Source organism: Tympanuchus pallidicinctus, unplaced genomic scaffold (assembly GCF_026119805.1).
Source record: "Tympanuchus pallidicinctus isolate F22 unplaced genomic scaffold, pur_lepc_1.0 scaffold3, whole genome shotgun sequence".
NCBI lineage: Eukaryota > Metazoa > Chordata > Aves > Galliformes > Phasianidae > Tympanuchus > Tympanuchus pallidicinctus.
The window spans coordinates 37,731,222-37,747,584 of NW_026294747.1; the positions used below are offsets into that span (position 1 = coordinate 37,731,222).

Sequence of the window (16,363 nt, forward strand, 5' to 3'; positions counted from 1 at the left end):
CCTCAGGACTTGAAACAAAGGATTTCTACAGCCCAGAATTGCAGGTGCTTCAGTAGAAGGGTAGCAGATTTTTATGTCTCCTTATGCTCTTCTTGAGAAGTGTGGGCTTTACTGAATTTGGGAACATGATTAATTCTGCCAATCTTTAAATTGTAACACGGATTCACATTCCGTTCTCTCTAGGTTTCCTATCCTAGTCTACGAAATACATGCCTTCCTCTCTGTCAGGGTCATCATTCAGAGAACTTTGGGAGTTATCAGTTAAATTTTCAGCATGTTTGTCTTTTTCCTCTTGATAGGACGATGTCTGCTGGGATTGGGACCATCTCTTCACAGAGGTATCCTCTGAACTAGTAACTGAGTGGGACGTGGGACAGTCTGAGAGAGAGGATCACCTCAGTGTCCCCTAGAGCACTGATACACCAGATATCTCCTTGTATACACATTCCCTGTAAATAATTTAGCACTTTAATTTTCTATTCGCTTGTTTGTATTTGAGAATATATTTCAGACATGGAAATAAATAGAGCTTGCTCTGTAGGAAAACTGGCTCAGGAGAAGTTTTGGATGTTTTATAGTAAGACTCTTCATTCTCAGAAGAGATTAAGAATTACAATAAATTACTTACTTGTGAACAGTCACTGTCACCTCACTGCAGCACCTTTACAGATAACTGCAATGGGCAGTCTTTCTTCAAGTTGTAGCCTCTCTGGGAGACTGTCTTACACAGTCAAACAATGGAGTGTGGTTTTCAGTGATGGCTATGAGAGAAGATAGGGTGGTACCGTTTGTTTGCCTAGGACATCTAAGTTATCATCTTCCCACAACATATGCCACCAGTTGTCAGGATGTCTGTTTTACATCTCATCTACCAGCTTCTGTCGTCCCTTGCTGGTTTAACATTTGCCCTGGGTCCTTACCTCTGTATTGACTCAGAGGAAGAACATCGCCTACTAAACTGCCAGTACTGCTTCTTACAGCACCTTTGCTTTGTTTTCCCTGGAGGGATCCCAGTCAAGGGCTGACCAAGCCTAATGCTGCTTAGCTTCTGCAGTCAGATGAGATCACATATTGAATGGAGTTAGCTCCAGGCAGTAGGTAGTTTGCACAGAAAATACTGCTCATTCCACACATGAAAAAAAGAAGCCTGCTGCTCTGAAACAAGCTAACTCCCTGGTGTGTTTCCTTGGAAGCAAGTAACCTGTTCTCATTGTCACCTAAAAAAAATCTGTTTAGCTGTTAATGCCCTATCCCCTTAGAGCTGTGGTCATTATTTGCAGGAAACAATAGTATTACTTCTAAGCCAGTATCCTTCAAAGCCTTGTCCCACTGGAGAACCTTGCTATATACTTTCTGAGGTGCAGTGCAGGTGCTGTGCAGAAGGCTTGTTACTGCTTTTCTTAGCTTGTTCCATAGGTCTCATGGAGCACTGCATTCTTTCTTCTGTACTGACAGAAGTCCAGGAGAAACAACTCAGTGTGAGCTCAGTACTCTGCAAAATTTCTGATCAGAGTTGATAGCAAAAAAAAGCCTACCAGCAAGAGAGAAGAAGCTGTCTGAACGAGATGCTATGTTTGTAAAATCAAGGAATCTCTCCTGTAACTGGAAAAGTAGATGAGATGGAAGCCTTGGGGCTAGCGTGTGGAGCATACCCCCTGAGGTCTTTTTCTGAGCAGAGAAGCCTGTTTTGGTGTGAACAGAAGCTTTCCAGCTTAGACCAATGTCTGTTTTTCTCTGACATCTGTGGAGCTTGGCCAAAGAGAATTTAGGATTCTTCCTACAGTCCAACAAAGAGAAAACAAATTCAGCAAACTAAAGTAGCTTGGTATATCAGACAATCTCAACAAGGCTGTGTGGGGAAAAGAATGGTAGAGTGGGAGAAGTTGGTTAGGCTTCAGGTTAGATTTGCATGGTGATCTTTGCACATCCCAAAGATCACAGAGAAAGCAGAGGCTCTCTTCTCTCAAATACAGTCTGTAGTTAGTTTAGTGTGAGTTCTCTCTGTTCTGCGTCAGCTGAGGCTCCTCTAAGCTGCTCGCCTGGTATCATGGTATTCAGTGCATGTCAGCCAGTGATCAGTGACCATAAAAGATGCCCCGCCTTGAGGCACAGGAGTGGATGAGCTATGAATCCAACTTCTCTGGTTGTCCAGCCTGAGGTTTGATCTGTGACTTGTGACATTATATGTTGAAGTTTATTTAGAAACTTAGTGAGGTGGCATTACTGAGAGGAAAGCCAGGCAGTACTTAGGATTGCGGCCTGCAGAATGTGGGTGGTTCAGGCTGTGCTCAGCCCATTGCTCGTCTTGAGCTGCATGCCATGCCAACAATCCTGCCTCTATCCAGGAGGGCAGAGCACTGCCTGCCTCTGAGGACTTCACTGATCTCCCTGGAGATCCTTGAAACAGAAGTGGGAGGGATATTGGATGCTCAGAGATCTTCCTGGGGATGGTGACAGGAGTGTGAAGGGCCTGGGGACGCCATTTTAGACAGGTGTGGGGAGGAGGGCACTTGATGTCACAGCAGGGTTTGTGGGAGGGCCAAGAGGAATGAAGAAGGTGAATGATTTGGAAACAGTATGTATAATGTTTGAAGGAACTGAGGACAGAGCAGGTGCTGATGGAGAGAAGGAAAGTTGAGGTGCTTTGATGTGTAGTCTGACCTGCTATGATACAGGCTGTGGCAGAGCTCAGTGAGATGTGGCTGAGCTTCACCTGTCTTTTCCCTGGTTAGTTACCTCAGCAGATAACTGCCCTTGTGGTTCAAAATCTGCTTTATTTCTCGGCTCTGTTTTTGTTTCATCTTCTGTTCCTTGCATCTGGCATGCTTTCACCTTCCCTGTTAAATCATGCTGTCAGATACTTCTACTTGCTCAGGCATTTATGTGCACCATGAACTAGTTGTATCTTTAATTTTCTTAAATAAATTTAATAGTGTGAGACTTGTTTCCACATCTTTCCCATTCCTTCCGCAGCTGGAGGAAGGAAGGTGAGCTGTCTGGCTCTCGGCCTTCCTCACCACCTGCCTGGTTGCGGTGCTGGGAAGTGTCTGAGCTGTGCCCTCTCGCTGTCAGGCCCTGGTGATGTCACATTGAAATCTGCTCCTGTAACTGTTCCTGCTGAAAAGAAACAGATGTAAGTGCCTTTGCTAACTCTTGTTGAGGAAGGCTGTATAGCAATCCTTTGAGGCATCTCAGTGTCCACAGTCACAGAGGGGTAAAGCGGTGTGTAATAGTGTGCCCTCAAGTTCCTAATCCAAATACAGTGTTTATAGACCTAGTGAGTGTTTTGTTCCCAGCCTTTTGTCTGAAACTAGTGGAGATCTTGTGTCCTGCTTGCTCCTTGTTCTGCTCTGTCCCTACATGGCAGAGGGAGAGCTGCAGACTTGTCAGTGTGTTGTCAGCAGCAGGGTTAGCACAGTGAGTTGCTCTGGGTGTCTGCAGAGGGCTCTGCTGGGGCTCAGGCTAGGTGAGCAGCTCTGCCCCAGAAAGCCCTTTGCAGGCTTAGGGCTCAGTGGTCTATTCAGGGCAAACTGTGAGCCTCATCACAGAATAAAAGAAATGCACAAATAAAAATGAATTCTAGCTCCTTGCTTATAATAACAGATACAATATTTATATTAAAGGAGATGCCTTTTTAGAGTACAGCTTGTTGGGGAAGTGAGAGGATTTTCAGGGCAGAGACTGCAGCTCTGGAAAAGCATGCAGAAAATAAAAGCTGCGTAAAAGCCAGGCCCATCAAGTTTCCACTGAGGAGCCTGCCTGCTGGCCGGGAAGCATTCAGAGGGGCTTTTTCACTCAGAGGATGGTGACACACTGGAACAGGCTCCCAAGGATGTTGTGGATGCCCCATCTCTGGAGGCATTCAAGGCCAGGCTGGATGTGGCTCTGGTCTAGTGGCTGGTGACCTTGCACACAGCAGGGGGGTTGAAACTAGATGATCATTGTGGTTCTTTTCAACCCAGGCCATTCCATGATTCTGTGATTCTGGGCTCTAAGTGTTTTGTTAAGTGTGGCAAAACGATGGGGGGAGGGGCTTTATGTTAATCAGCTGGAAAGGTGCTGCTGCTCCTCTCACCAGAGCATCTCAGGGACAGTGGAATTAATTCATGGCATATGCTCCCAGCAGCTGCTGCGCTGACCTGGAGTAGCGGCAGCCTGGGGCCCAGCTCCCGCTCCTCGCTTGGGCCTTGCTCCCTACCAGCCCTGCTGGGCACAGCCGCTGCTGCACCACCCCGGGCTGCAGCCTTCCTGGCTCTGGGAGGAAGAAATGCTGTAGGCCTGGAGGAAAGGAGATGCTTGGATAGAAAAGAGAGCAATCTGAGTAGAAAAAAATCCAGTTTGTCCAAAACAGCCCTGATTCCTTGTACAGTGTTCACTGTCCAGGCCCTCCTTCCTCAGCTGCTGTTCTGTGCTTGCTGTGAGGCACCTGCTGCTCATTCTCCATCCTTGTTTCCCACATTTGCAGAGCATCTCAGTAGATGGGTTGATCCTCTCCTCAGTGAGAGCACAGAAAAAGACTTTGCTGTTAGTAGATGTCACATGTCTGATGGCTCTCAGCAAGTAACTTTTCCAGCCTTGTTTTCTCTCTGGTAACCATCGGCCATGTCCAGGGCCTGTGTCTGCCATTACAGGTAGGTGAACCATGTTGCTTACAGGCCACGCTGGCCTTTGTCTGTGTTTCATGCCCTGTGTAACCTACAGACAACTCTCGCTCTTGGGATATAACTACTCCCAAAGAAAGCTGTCACTCTGCTGCAATTACGCCCTTGGAGGAATTAAGCCTCTCCTCTAGGTGCCCTCTCCCAGAGGGATGTTCTGCAGTCAACCTCACTAGGCCTGAGCAGCCCTGGGCTGTGTGCCCTTATCGGGCTCCATCTCCAGTCACTTTCAGGACTACTTCATTATCCCTTTATTAGCCCTCTTCTCCCGCTTATCATTATTAATAATCATGTTGGATCGGCTGGAGTGCTGACAGCTGCCTCTTGTCTATTCTTTCTGTCTGTTTTAATCCTGCCTGCTTATCTGGGATAAACTTGATCCTTTTTCTTTTAATTAAAGAAATTTGGTCAGCCAGCCCCTCCTCCATGCACAGATAGGATCACACCGGTGATATGCAGCAAGCAGGAAAAGGGGCACATTGCTGGGTGACAGTGTTTTCCACAGCCCAGAGATGGGAGATGTGGGAGTCCAAGCTGGAAGAATCACAAACTGCACAGATCATCCCACAGTGCCACAGCACTCTGTGCTGGGGTACAGCTCTGCTTCTGGCCTGTTAAAAATGCTCAGGCAGCTGAAATATTCGTGTTGTCTGAAGGGACAGGTCACTGGAGGAAGGGCTGTGCGAATAGGCTGGTGAAAAACTATTGACTTAATTTACACTTTTATGAACCCATAAACTCAAATCTGCATTCGTTGCAGTCTGTAAAATAACAGGAGTGTGGGCTGAAATGCTTAGAAAGTGTTAATCAGGGGTCCATAACAAAGCAGAATGCTCTGAAGTGCAGCAGTGGGAGCCTGACCGTGAGCAGCGGAAGTACTCAACCTTAGTGCTCAAAATGCATGTTCCTTTGTTCCCAAACAGTTCATTTCAGGTGCACATGCTGCAGCAGTGACTGGATATGTATGTACCCACAGAATGTGGCAACTGGCTCAGATTTGTAGGACTGTTCCACCCCTGAGAAGCTGTGAGCCCGTGAAGAGTACAGGGCAGAATTTCCCAGTGTTCACTTGGAAGCATGGCTATGAAATTGTGTTGAGCAGAGCATATTGTTTTCTGTGCCTGTGCCATTGGTGCTTTTCAGTACTTCAGTAGGATGCCATGAACGCTCATCTGCAGGTCAGGTGTTGGTTAGGCAGCTGCAGCAATGCAGCCCACACGTTTGACATAGAAGATCCTGTAAAAGTACAGGGTTCTTTAACAGTGGCAGGCAGGAGCTGTGCATCATGACATTCATGCTGTTGTGTGTTTTCCTGCTACCCCTAGAAAATATTTTTCCTCACTTTTCTTCCACTCAAGAAAACGCTGGAAAATAAACTACAGTGTATGGCTGGTTTACAGTCAGCTGAGAGCAGACAATGAGTGATAATTACTCAGTGTTGAACAAAATATTTGAAAGATAAGAAAACAGAGTCCACTTGCCTGAGCTAGTGCCTGGTGCACTAATAGCTGCTCTGAGCTTTTATTATCTGACCCTGCTCCTGCAACAGAAATCCTCCTCCTGCAGATCCAAGTAAGGCAAATTCTCAGGATGGTCATGGCATGGAAGTCACAAGGGGCACCTTTTTTGGAGTTGTGGGACATTTTGGATCAGCCAAAAAGGAAGGGCTTACAGCCCGCATGAGAGGCTGAGGGCTTGCTTTGATCAGTGCCCGATCAGCAGAATTGCCCGCAAAGCCAGAAAAGTGCCTTGGGAGGCTGCCAAAGAAGTAGTTCAAGTTAAGTAACTTTCTCAGCGCTTTAAGCTCTAAAGCCAAAGGCAGAATGCAATATGTATCTCCCCGGGGCCTGTGGGGTTCTTTGTGCAGATGGCTTGGTAAGTCAACCAACTAAATAAATACATAGTAGCAACTATCCCTGAGCTAACACAAAGGCAGTCCAGACAGCAAACTCCATCTAACCCAGAGGGATGCAGAGCGCCCTGGGCTTGTCCAGCTGGGTGCTGTGGCTCTTCCTCAAGGGTCTGAGCTGGCTCATTTAAACCACCGCTGGTGCTGCTCCTTCCAATGCTCTGTGCCCCAGAGAGATACTCTTACTCATTTCCATGGCTTTCACACCTTTAGTGTCTGAGTCTTAAGACCTCGTCTGTCAGTGTACAGGGGATTGAATGGTCTTCATTTCACACAGATTAGAGCCAGGATCTGATAATACTCTTTCAGGGTCCCGCAGTAAGAACATGCCATAGCCTTCCACAGCCTCAGTGCCATTACTTCACTGACCAGGATGTTGTACAAGGCCAGTGAATTTGTTAATTTTGATTTTCAGTGAAAAGGTCCTTCCAGATTTTCAAATACACAAACTAAAATTTCCTAATACCTGTATGTAAGACCATCCCCAGGAGGAGCACAGCACACCACTCAGCTCATGGTACCCCAGCTGAGATAGAAATCTGTACGCATCCTCTGCAAAACCAGTTTTCTGCCATAAACCTGCTGCTTTTGTCCAGGAATGCCCAGGAAGAGGGATGAGTTGTCAATGTGTCAAAAGCTGATAGAGCTCTTCAGCATTCTGCTGTCCCCAAATCAAGCTCTTTTGCTGAGCTCAACCCTGGTAGGACCACAGAGCAGTGATGGAAAATCTCCATGCTAAGGGATGCATGCAACATTCAGGAAGGCTTTGGTGAGTCATGCAGTAGTACATGCTTTAAGATAACAAAAAATGTGCTTCTTTTTTAAGTTGCATAACGTTCAAAGGACTTTAATGCAATTGCTAGGCCTGCCTGTCCCAGAGACTCTCACTGCAAGCCCCAAGTTAGTGTGTGATCGAGTGGGACCCACTGTTGCACAGGGTCTGCAACATCTTCCTGTGATATGACAGGCAGGGAGAGAGCCCTGTGGGATGCCTATGGCTTGCATGATGTGCAATTGGTTATGGCCAGCTTTGAGAATAGTGTTCTTTGTGGGCTCTGTTGCATTAGGAAATAGCCCTGGAATATATGCATGGGTCTAAAACATCCATCTTTATCATGTCCTATCTGTGGTATTTTTGCTTACATAATGGGGATTTGTGTCTGGGTCATATTGGGTGTGCACCTCTCCTTGGCTGGAGGTGTCCATACAGAGCACAGCTGTGTCTTGCCAGCTGCACGGTGTCTGTCCCATTGGGTTCAGGGGTCCGTTTGTCTGTCTGTGCAATGTGCGCATGCACCAGTGATGGCTGAGGTTGGAAGTATTTATGGCAATTAAAATGTTTTGCCTGGGAGCTGTTTTGGGGCTTTTTTTGAAGTGAGGATTTTCAGACTTCAAGGTGTTAACAGCCCCTCTAAACGGTTTTGTTTTTTAATTGCAGCAAATGACTGTGGAGCCATTAAACATTCGCCTCTCTGCAGTTGTTTCTAAGCCCTTTCAGTCCTTCTTCTATTTATTCTGTTTAATTCAGTCAGGTAGCTTCGGGGCAGTGAAGATCAATACTTTACTTTGATAGAAAAGAGTCAGGTTTGAAACATAGAGATAAAACTGACACATTTTGTATAAATTTAATTAAAAATGCACCTTTAGTGGCTTGTTGCAAGCACAAAGCCAGCCCTCCATCCAGCTATCTCTCTGTCTCGTTCTGTGTCTCTCTCTTCCCTTTCTTGTTCCTAACAGGAAGATCTCTGAATCCGCCTCACCAACAAAGCACCTCGTTTTATGATTTTTGTCTTGAAAGTTTAGCACTGAGGGAGAAGGATGGAAGGGACGTGCAATGCTAAGCAGACCTCCTGCTCCCTGCCTGGTCCCACTCCTTGTGGTGGTGAGGGTACAGGAAGGAGCTGGCTCCCCGGTGGGGGAGGGAGGGGGATGAGGCAAAATGATTTTATTTCAAAACCCAGCAGATTGGACACCCTGGGGCACTTTCCATTTGGATCTGTAGCTTTCCTCCTCCCCGCCCCCCCCTTTTCCTGCTTTGTTAGGCTGAGAATTATTTTTCTGACTACATGAGCATCCCTGATCCCACTAGGATAGTGCTGGCCACGAGGCACCGTCTTTTTCTCTTTCTTTCTTTTTCTCTTTATTCTTTCTTTCTTTTCCCTCCCTGCCCCCCTCACTTCTTCCCTCTCCTCTTTCCCCTAACCCTGCTGCCAGTGAGGACATTTGTCTTGTGTTTTATACTCTGGCCCCTTCGCCCCCTTCTGCACTTCTCTCTCTCTCTCTCTCTCTTTCTCAATCCCGTTTGCCTTGGTTCATTTTTCACTTGAGTGCCTTTCCTCCCAGACTCCCCTCTGCTCTGGCCCCCCTCTGCTCAACACCAATAAAACATGCGCAACACAGGTAGAACAAGGTGCCAGGGCTCAGAGTGACAAACGGTACGCGCCGCCCCGCAGCCAGGCTGTAAATCGCCCCTCCTCATCCCGACAGCTCCCAGGGATGGGGCTGGTAGTGTGGGCTGCCCCGTGGTGGGGTGGGCAGTGGGGAATCACACAATCATAGAAGTTGGAAGGGATCTCCGGAAATCAACTCCTACCCCCCAAGATCCCTCTGCCGGGCACCATGGCCCCTCTCAGCCCTCAGCCTGAGAATAGGCAAGGGGAGAAGGCACGGGCAAGTTAACAAATAAATATGAACAGAACCTCTCGGCAGCCAGCGGGACCAACAGGCAGCTCCTGGGTCTGCTGAAACTCCAGGAACTGTATAAAGAGCACAGGGAAAGGAGCTGGTGATGGATGGAGTGGGAAAGGGGAGTGGGGGAACAATGCAGATGTCACCATTGGAGACTGGATATAGGATGAGAGATAATGGCCTTAAGTTGTGCCAGGAGAGATTCCAGTTGAATACTGGGAAAAATTTCTTCTCAGAAGTGGCGAGGCACTGAAACAGGCTGCCAGGGGGAGTGGTGAAGTCACCATCCTTGGAGGTGTTCAAGAAACATGTAATGTGGCACTGAGGAACACAGTGGGCGTGGTGGGGATGGGTTGGACTAGATGAAGACTAGAGGTCTTTTTCAACCTCACTGATTCTAAAACAAAAGGATTGCATGATGAGAATAAGCTTGAGGCTCTTGCACAATCAGGACGAGCTTGCAGAGGCTGAAGGACAAAGATGCACAGCCAGACAAGAAGCAGAAAAAAAATGAGATGATTGGTGCACAAACAAGGGTGTACCTGGCTGCTCCCTGGGGCAGAGCTGGGCCCACAGCTGCAGCCACATGGAGCAATGCACAGAGGTGCATGCTTTGAATTCCATTGTGTTTGACTTTAGCTGTCAGAACCACAGCCGCTGTGAATTTTGCTGGGAACCAGGGGATGCATTGCTGTTTTGGAGCTGTTGGCTTTGGAACAACATGTAAGTCCGGCTGCCTGCCCTATGGGGAGTAGTCCCCATTGTCTTGAGTAATTGCCAACTTCAGAAGCCGTATGAGGCTTCTGGTGCCAGCACCAATGGATGTGGGGTTCCTCTTCACCAATCCGTGTGTCAGTTTGTGCCAGTGATGTATGTGGCATTTCCTACCCTCCCTAAAGGAGGCTGCACTTCAACTGTGAGGGAAGGGAGTGTATTCTGAAAAGTGTGAAATACAGGCAGACTTTCCTTACTGTGTAAGGCACAAAGGGGTTAACTGCCAGCCAGGCTGCAGACAGTGGCTGCAACATCAGTTGGAGTCCTTCGAGTGATGGTGGAGGTGAGTGCTGAGGGCTGCTTTCTCAGGGACTTCTCCACGGAGGTGTGCCACAGCCAGCAGCACACTGCTGTGCGCAGACACCTCCCGCGCCTCCCGCCTTTAATCACGGCAAATGAAAGTTCCCAAGCAGGCGGAAGATGCCAAGCTTTTGTGTTCTGCCACCCGAGCCGTCTCTGCACTGCCGTCAGTGCCGGTAATTGCAGACAGAAACCGCTTTGTGTTAAAATGGCATCGGTAATTGAAACAGAATTCAGAATCAGGACCCCGCAGGCACCGCTTGGTGAAAGAAGAAATAAAGATCGCTTGGGTCACATCACTTGTAATTCGCGTTTAATAATCGTACCGGGAGGTACATACAAAGGGAGAAGAGACACGAGGTGCAGCACTCCCCTCAGCCCATGCTGCCTCACAGCCTTCTGCAGCTCAGAGGGCCCGGCTAGGATGTGTCCAGCTCACTGAGAGACAGGAGGAGAGGAGGTGCCTCGGTTGTGGCCAAGTGAATACTCAGTTCTGCTCCAGGACCCACTGCCTGCCAGGAGCCTGCATGCACTGGGTGCTAGAGCTGCAATGTGAGTTCATGGCTGTGTGCTCCCATCTTCTGCTGAGCTGCTCGTCCCCTTGTTTGCCTTTCTTGGGCCTTGCCATGGTGTAAAAATAATCCAGTTCTTCAGTTATTAAAAAAAGCTTTTATTTCTTACACCAAACCAATGACATCACGCATACACCTAAGGAATGGCATTATCCATTCATGTTGCCCACCTTGCTCTTGGTAAAACCCAGAGACTGGCTGGGAGCTACTCTTAAATTCAGACCAGGTGGGCACAAATGTGAGCAGGACCAGTCCATTCCACCTTTGTGTGGTGGCTCTCCTTTACCCACACATTTTGGGGAACAGAGTCACTTCTGGTTACCTTGAATGCTGTTCTGTTTACTTCCCTGGGAAGAAGCCAGTGGTGCTTTCTGGGCTTGTTTCATGCAACAGGCATTTTCTCTACCATCACAGTTGACTCAGAGACAAGGTGGTGTTGCTGCTTGTGCTCAGGATATAAAGAAGTCTCCAGTGTCCAGCAGTTCTCCTGTGTGCTGTATTGATGCTGTTACTTCATGGTTTCCTTTGCATATGCGCTCTGCATTTCTTCCTTAAGGTACTGTTGGCAGCTCACCATCCACAGCTCTTGCCTGTGGCCAGGAAGAGCATCATCTGTCAGCTACATCTGGAGCTGCCATCCTGCCTTCTCCCAGGGAGCCCGGCGGGTCCTTATCACAGGGACTGAGCTGCTGTTGTGACAGCAGAAATTTAGGTTGGGGAAGGGAGGTACGTTGGCTCTTTCTAGTCTTAATTGCCACTGTAAGAGAGAATTGTGTTAAATGTTGAGAGCAGATATCCTGATCTTTCTTAAACCTAGAGAAGGCAATGATATGTGAATGGTGAAGTGCTGCTTAGTGTCTCCCTGTTCATGTTATCTGTAAATACTCAGAAGCTGGAAGTTTTGAGGGAAAGCACCTGAAAGAGGTAAATGCAAGACATTTCTGCACTTTGTGGAGAAAGAGAGACCAAGCCCCTTGTGATAATGCATTGGCTCAGCCTTTCTCTTCTGCCTGAGACACTAGGGCTGTGTTGGCCTTTGGATGGAGCAGCATCACTGCCACATGGGCCAAGGAAGTTCATGAGAGGCACACTAAATGCTTTGTCCTTCTCCTTCCAGTCCTTTCTCTCACTTTATGCATGGCACAGATCTAGCAGCCATCATCACATTAATCCTGTTCCTTGCCAGCACCTCAGGAAGTGGCTGTGCCACAGGCTCTGTCTCACAAAGACAGCCAGGTGGGTTGGACTGCTGCCTGCAGGTGGTTTCTGGCTGGGTGTCCCCCTCTAGGGGACAGCCCCGGTGGGATGTGATAGCAATGTTCTTCTGCACTCTTCCATTTTTAGTGCAGCCTCAAATCCCTCCCCAAATCCTCAGCTTCTCTTCAGCATCTTCACTTTCCCTGTGTGTGAATGGGGACCCAGAGAATGCAAGTGGCTGGTGACCTGCTTGGTGGTGGGCAAGGAAAAGATCTTGCAGATGAATTTAAATGAGCCCTTCTGGCCTTGCTATGTGTTAGTGCCTCTCTGGGGGGGCAATTTCCACGGGCCTGGTGCTTGGCTCTGACAGCTGCATTTCCTTTATGCTGCACTATCAGAACCCACTTTGCATGCTGCATGAGCTGTCATTAGGAGGAAAGGGCCATAAAACCATCAGCAGTGGCTTCCTGCAATCTGTATGATTTCCTCACACCCCTCCCACTACCTCCATCCTCACTCCAGCATGCTCACCGGACAACCTTGTGCACCCACACTTCCACACACTCACAACATGCTCTTACTTTCTCCGTTTTGCCTTTCTCCTTTCCCTCCTCCCATCTGTTTGCCAAATAATTCCTGGCTAAGGAACTTTCCCCATGCAGCCCCCGGGCCGGGATGCAGAGACATGTCCCCCCCTCTGTGTCTGTCCAGGGGGCTTTGGAACATGTGTTTCTGGGAGGCAGACACCAGCTGGCTGGGCAGCATTTGCATAGTCAGCGAAAAGCCCCTGAGCTGAGCTGGGCACGTCTAGAGGAGCCTGTGGCAGGATGGAGGGACGAGGGATGTGCTGGTCAGCTCGGGGTCAGCTGGAACAGATTTCCAAGCAAATGGACAGATGGTGAAAGGAGGCGAGGGGTGAGGGGGAGCGCATGAAGGCTTCTACATCAAATAAATAGCTGGATGCAGCTTGGAGTAAGCAACCAATGTGTCTATGGGCAAGGCAATCACCATGCTGCTTCCTTCAGAGCCCATGGGATGGATGAGGGAGAGGATGGTACTGGAGAGGGGAGCAGTTATGTTGGAGAGGTGCAAGAAAAAGCAGAGGATCTGGCATTGGGCAGACCCTGAGCTCGCATGGCCACACCACGTTTCCTTGCCCTTCCCTACCTGATTGGGTCTGGGACTGGGGTATGTGCAGTCCAAGCATGAGGCACCATCACAGCACCAACCCAGTTCTTTCCTACTGCTTCTCTTATCTCCCTCCACTCCAGCTAATTTGATTGTACTGAAAACAGTGAAGCAATCTGTATATTTTTGCTTTTACAAAGACATGTCTATCATGTACCAGAGTAACAGCAAGACACAATAGTTAGGAACCTCTCCTGTTCATAGGAGTTCCTGTGTTGCCTTTGTACTCTGGTCAGCACTATGCCTGTCTGGGTCCATACACGCTCCCATTAGCACAACTTACTCCTCAGGACAGAAAGCTCACTTTGGTGTTTGATCCTGTAGCATGTTCTGCAGTGTTGGAGGAAAAAAATGCTCTCCCCTAGCATGTGAGCTGCCCAGAGATCTTGAATTGGAAGGGACCTACAAGGATCATCAACTCCAGCTCCTTGGCTTCACTCAGAACCACTGAATATTCAAAACATGTTTCTGAGAGTGTTGTCCAAACATTTCTCGAATTCCACCTGGCTCGGTGCCATGACCAGTTCCTTGGGGAGCCTGTGCCAGTGCCCAACTATCTTCTCACTGAAGAACCTTTTTCTAATATCCAAACTGAATGTCCATTGCTGCAGCTTTATGCCATTATCTCAGGTCCTGTTGCTGGTCATCAAAGAGAAGAGATCAGTAGATGAAAGGCATCCTTCTGGACCTTGGGAGGCATCTGTAGACTCAGCTCAAAGTTCCAGCTACTGGGGACCAGTGTAGGGGGGGGACTGGTGTCAACTACTGGAGTATGACCAGCGGTTTAGGCCTGTGGATGGAGATGCCAGCTATTGGAGCGAGTGGGAATCCTGGTATCAATAACATCAGTAGTTGGAAGGGATCCTCCCTGTGCCTAGGGAGGCATTCACAGTCTCTAAGCCCAGAGTGCCAGCTTCTGGGGATTAGTACAGTGGTGCTTGAATTCAAACAAGAGGTATAGGCATAGGATGTGAGCAGGCTGTGCAGCATCAAAGATGAAATTGTAGGCTCTTCTCTGAGACACAACAACTTAAAGAGCCTTATAGCTAAAATGCAGGAAAGAATGACAGCATCCGCTCCTCCACTGTTGAGGTAATCTCTTGAAAAGGGGAAGGATAGACGAAAATGATATCATTGAAAGTGTCTACTACAAGCCACCTGTCCAGGAAGAAGTGAAGGATCCTTCTTATCAGATAGGAGCAGTCTCAGGTTTGCAGACCCTCACCGTCATGGGGGGCTTCAGCCACTCTGATATCTGTTGGAGGAACAACACAGCAGGATGTAAGCAATCCAGGAGTTTCCTAGAGTTCAGTGATGATAATTTCTTCCTTCAAGTGACAGCCAACAGGAGCAGGTGCTCTGCTGGGTATTCTGCTCTACATCCCTGTTTGAATGTGGGAGCTTCACCAAATGACATCCAGACATTTCTTCCAACCTCATCCATTCTTTGATTCTTTGAAACACATTTATATTATTATTAATTTAGTTTTGGATGATTGGTATTTTTCTAGTTTTTTGGTTTTTGATTCCCCCCTCCTCCCCCCCAACTCCCTGTATGGAAGATTCTTCTCCAGATGAAAAGAATCTGTAGATCAAACAAAACTTCCCTGAGGTCACTAATTGGACTTAATTGCCCTGAGTGGTTTCACCTGGACACCTAGCCATACCTGCTGCCCATGGCCTCATTTAAGCTCAGCTTGGGCCTTACTCCTTTCCTGAGCTGTAGCTTCACATGTTTCTAGTTATGTCTCTGGCCTCATCTCCTCAACAGATCTTTTATCCATATTGTAGCAGTGACTTCAGCCTACTGGACTCCCTGGATGGTCCCTGGACACGGTTCATACTATACCTTGACTGGGACTGTTGATGGGCCCTATTACTGGTACCTGTCTTCTGTATTCAGGTGTTACGATACTAAGCCCTGGCTCAGCTTCTCAGCCCTGCCTGGGCTGGACCCCTCCTGCTGTGAGTCACCTTTCCTAGAAGCAGTCTGTCCTCACTATGGCCTGACGTGGATTGCCAGTTGCAGTTGGCCTGGAGACAAGAAACAACTGCTGCCTTGGATCCATCAGCATCATGTGTTCCTGCTGTTATCCGTCTCTGAAGTTCACTGCTTCTCTGGCCTAGATTTGCTAATACAGTCAGATTTTGCTACTTGCCCCTAATTGCTGAAAAAGCAACATCAAACAGTACTTCTAAAGGTCACATCCTGGCATCTTAAGGCTGACCTTCAGCTGTGCTGAAATTAGCAGTTTACTCATTTCCCTTCAAATTTGTGCCAGAATTGCCACCTTCACCTCATCGTGGTTTAGCTTCATCAGCAGCATCTTCAAGCTGACGTCCTTTTTTTGCAAGTCCAGGTAATGATTTCTCCTTTTCTCATAATTTTTTTGGAAATTACTGATAGGCTCAGGGTGGCTAGTTTTCTTTCAGAAAGCATCTCCAATATGTGCATAGTTTCTATTCCTTTTTGCTCCACTTTGTTACCTGTAGCTTTGAGTTGCTGATCTTGGTGAGTTGATGGGCAAAAGTCAATTATGGTCTGCACTGATGTGGGTACTGATCAGTGCTGTTGTTTTCTGTTCTGTGAGCAATCAACTTGGGAGCTGCTCAGGTCCTACTTTGAGCCTTCATAGTTAGCTCTGTTTTTTAATTTAAGAACACCTATCAGGAGAAAAATAGATCTTTCAATAATGCTTGCTCAGTTTCTATCATATTCAGTGCACTTCTTTTTAGCTAACTCATCATTTATTGACAATGGACTCCTCTAAAGTACCAGGTAGTCCTGATTCATCTCTGTCCCTTTAAACTTGATCTAAGTGTCTGTCCTGACAGACCAGAAGTCAACAAGCAACATAGCCTCTGAATGTAGGAAACCATCATTCATTTCTCTTACAACAAAGAGATAGTAATTATTATGAGAGCTCACTTAGTATGCACAAAAATAAATGTAGAGTTGCTGTGTTGTTTTTTTTTTTTTCTGAAAAAAAATCCTCAGGGCCTTATTTATCACTTGGAGGTACTCACATGCCTCTTGGCATTTTGTCCCAAATTTGCAGGTCTACAGAGTTTTCTGT

The 16,363-nt window shown here is 47.6% G+C and overlaps 1 protein-coding gene across 4 annotated transcripts in view; it reads left to right on the forward strand.

The window, feature by feature from the left end:
* The window catches only part of IFT43 (intraflagellar transport 43), an 80,844-nt gene that overhangs the window by 43,334 nt on the left and 21,147 nt on the right, over window positions 1-16,363 (forward strand). For 2 of the 4 annotated variants that reach the window (XM_052696064.1, XM_052696065.1), the window contains one exon: window positions 300-637. The exons of the other annotated variants lie outside the window; for them this stretch is intronic. In XM_052696064.1, coding sequence (XP_052552024.1) covers window positions 300-410 — 111 coding nt within the window. In that variant the 3' untranslated portion in view covers window positions 411-637. Of the gene's footprint in view, window positions 1-299; window positions 638-16,363 lie in introns of those variants that run through there. 4 annotated transcript variants of the gene reach the window in all.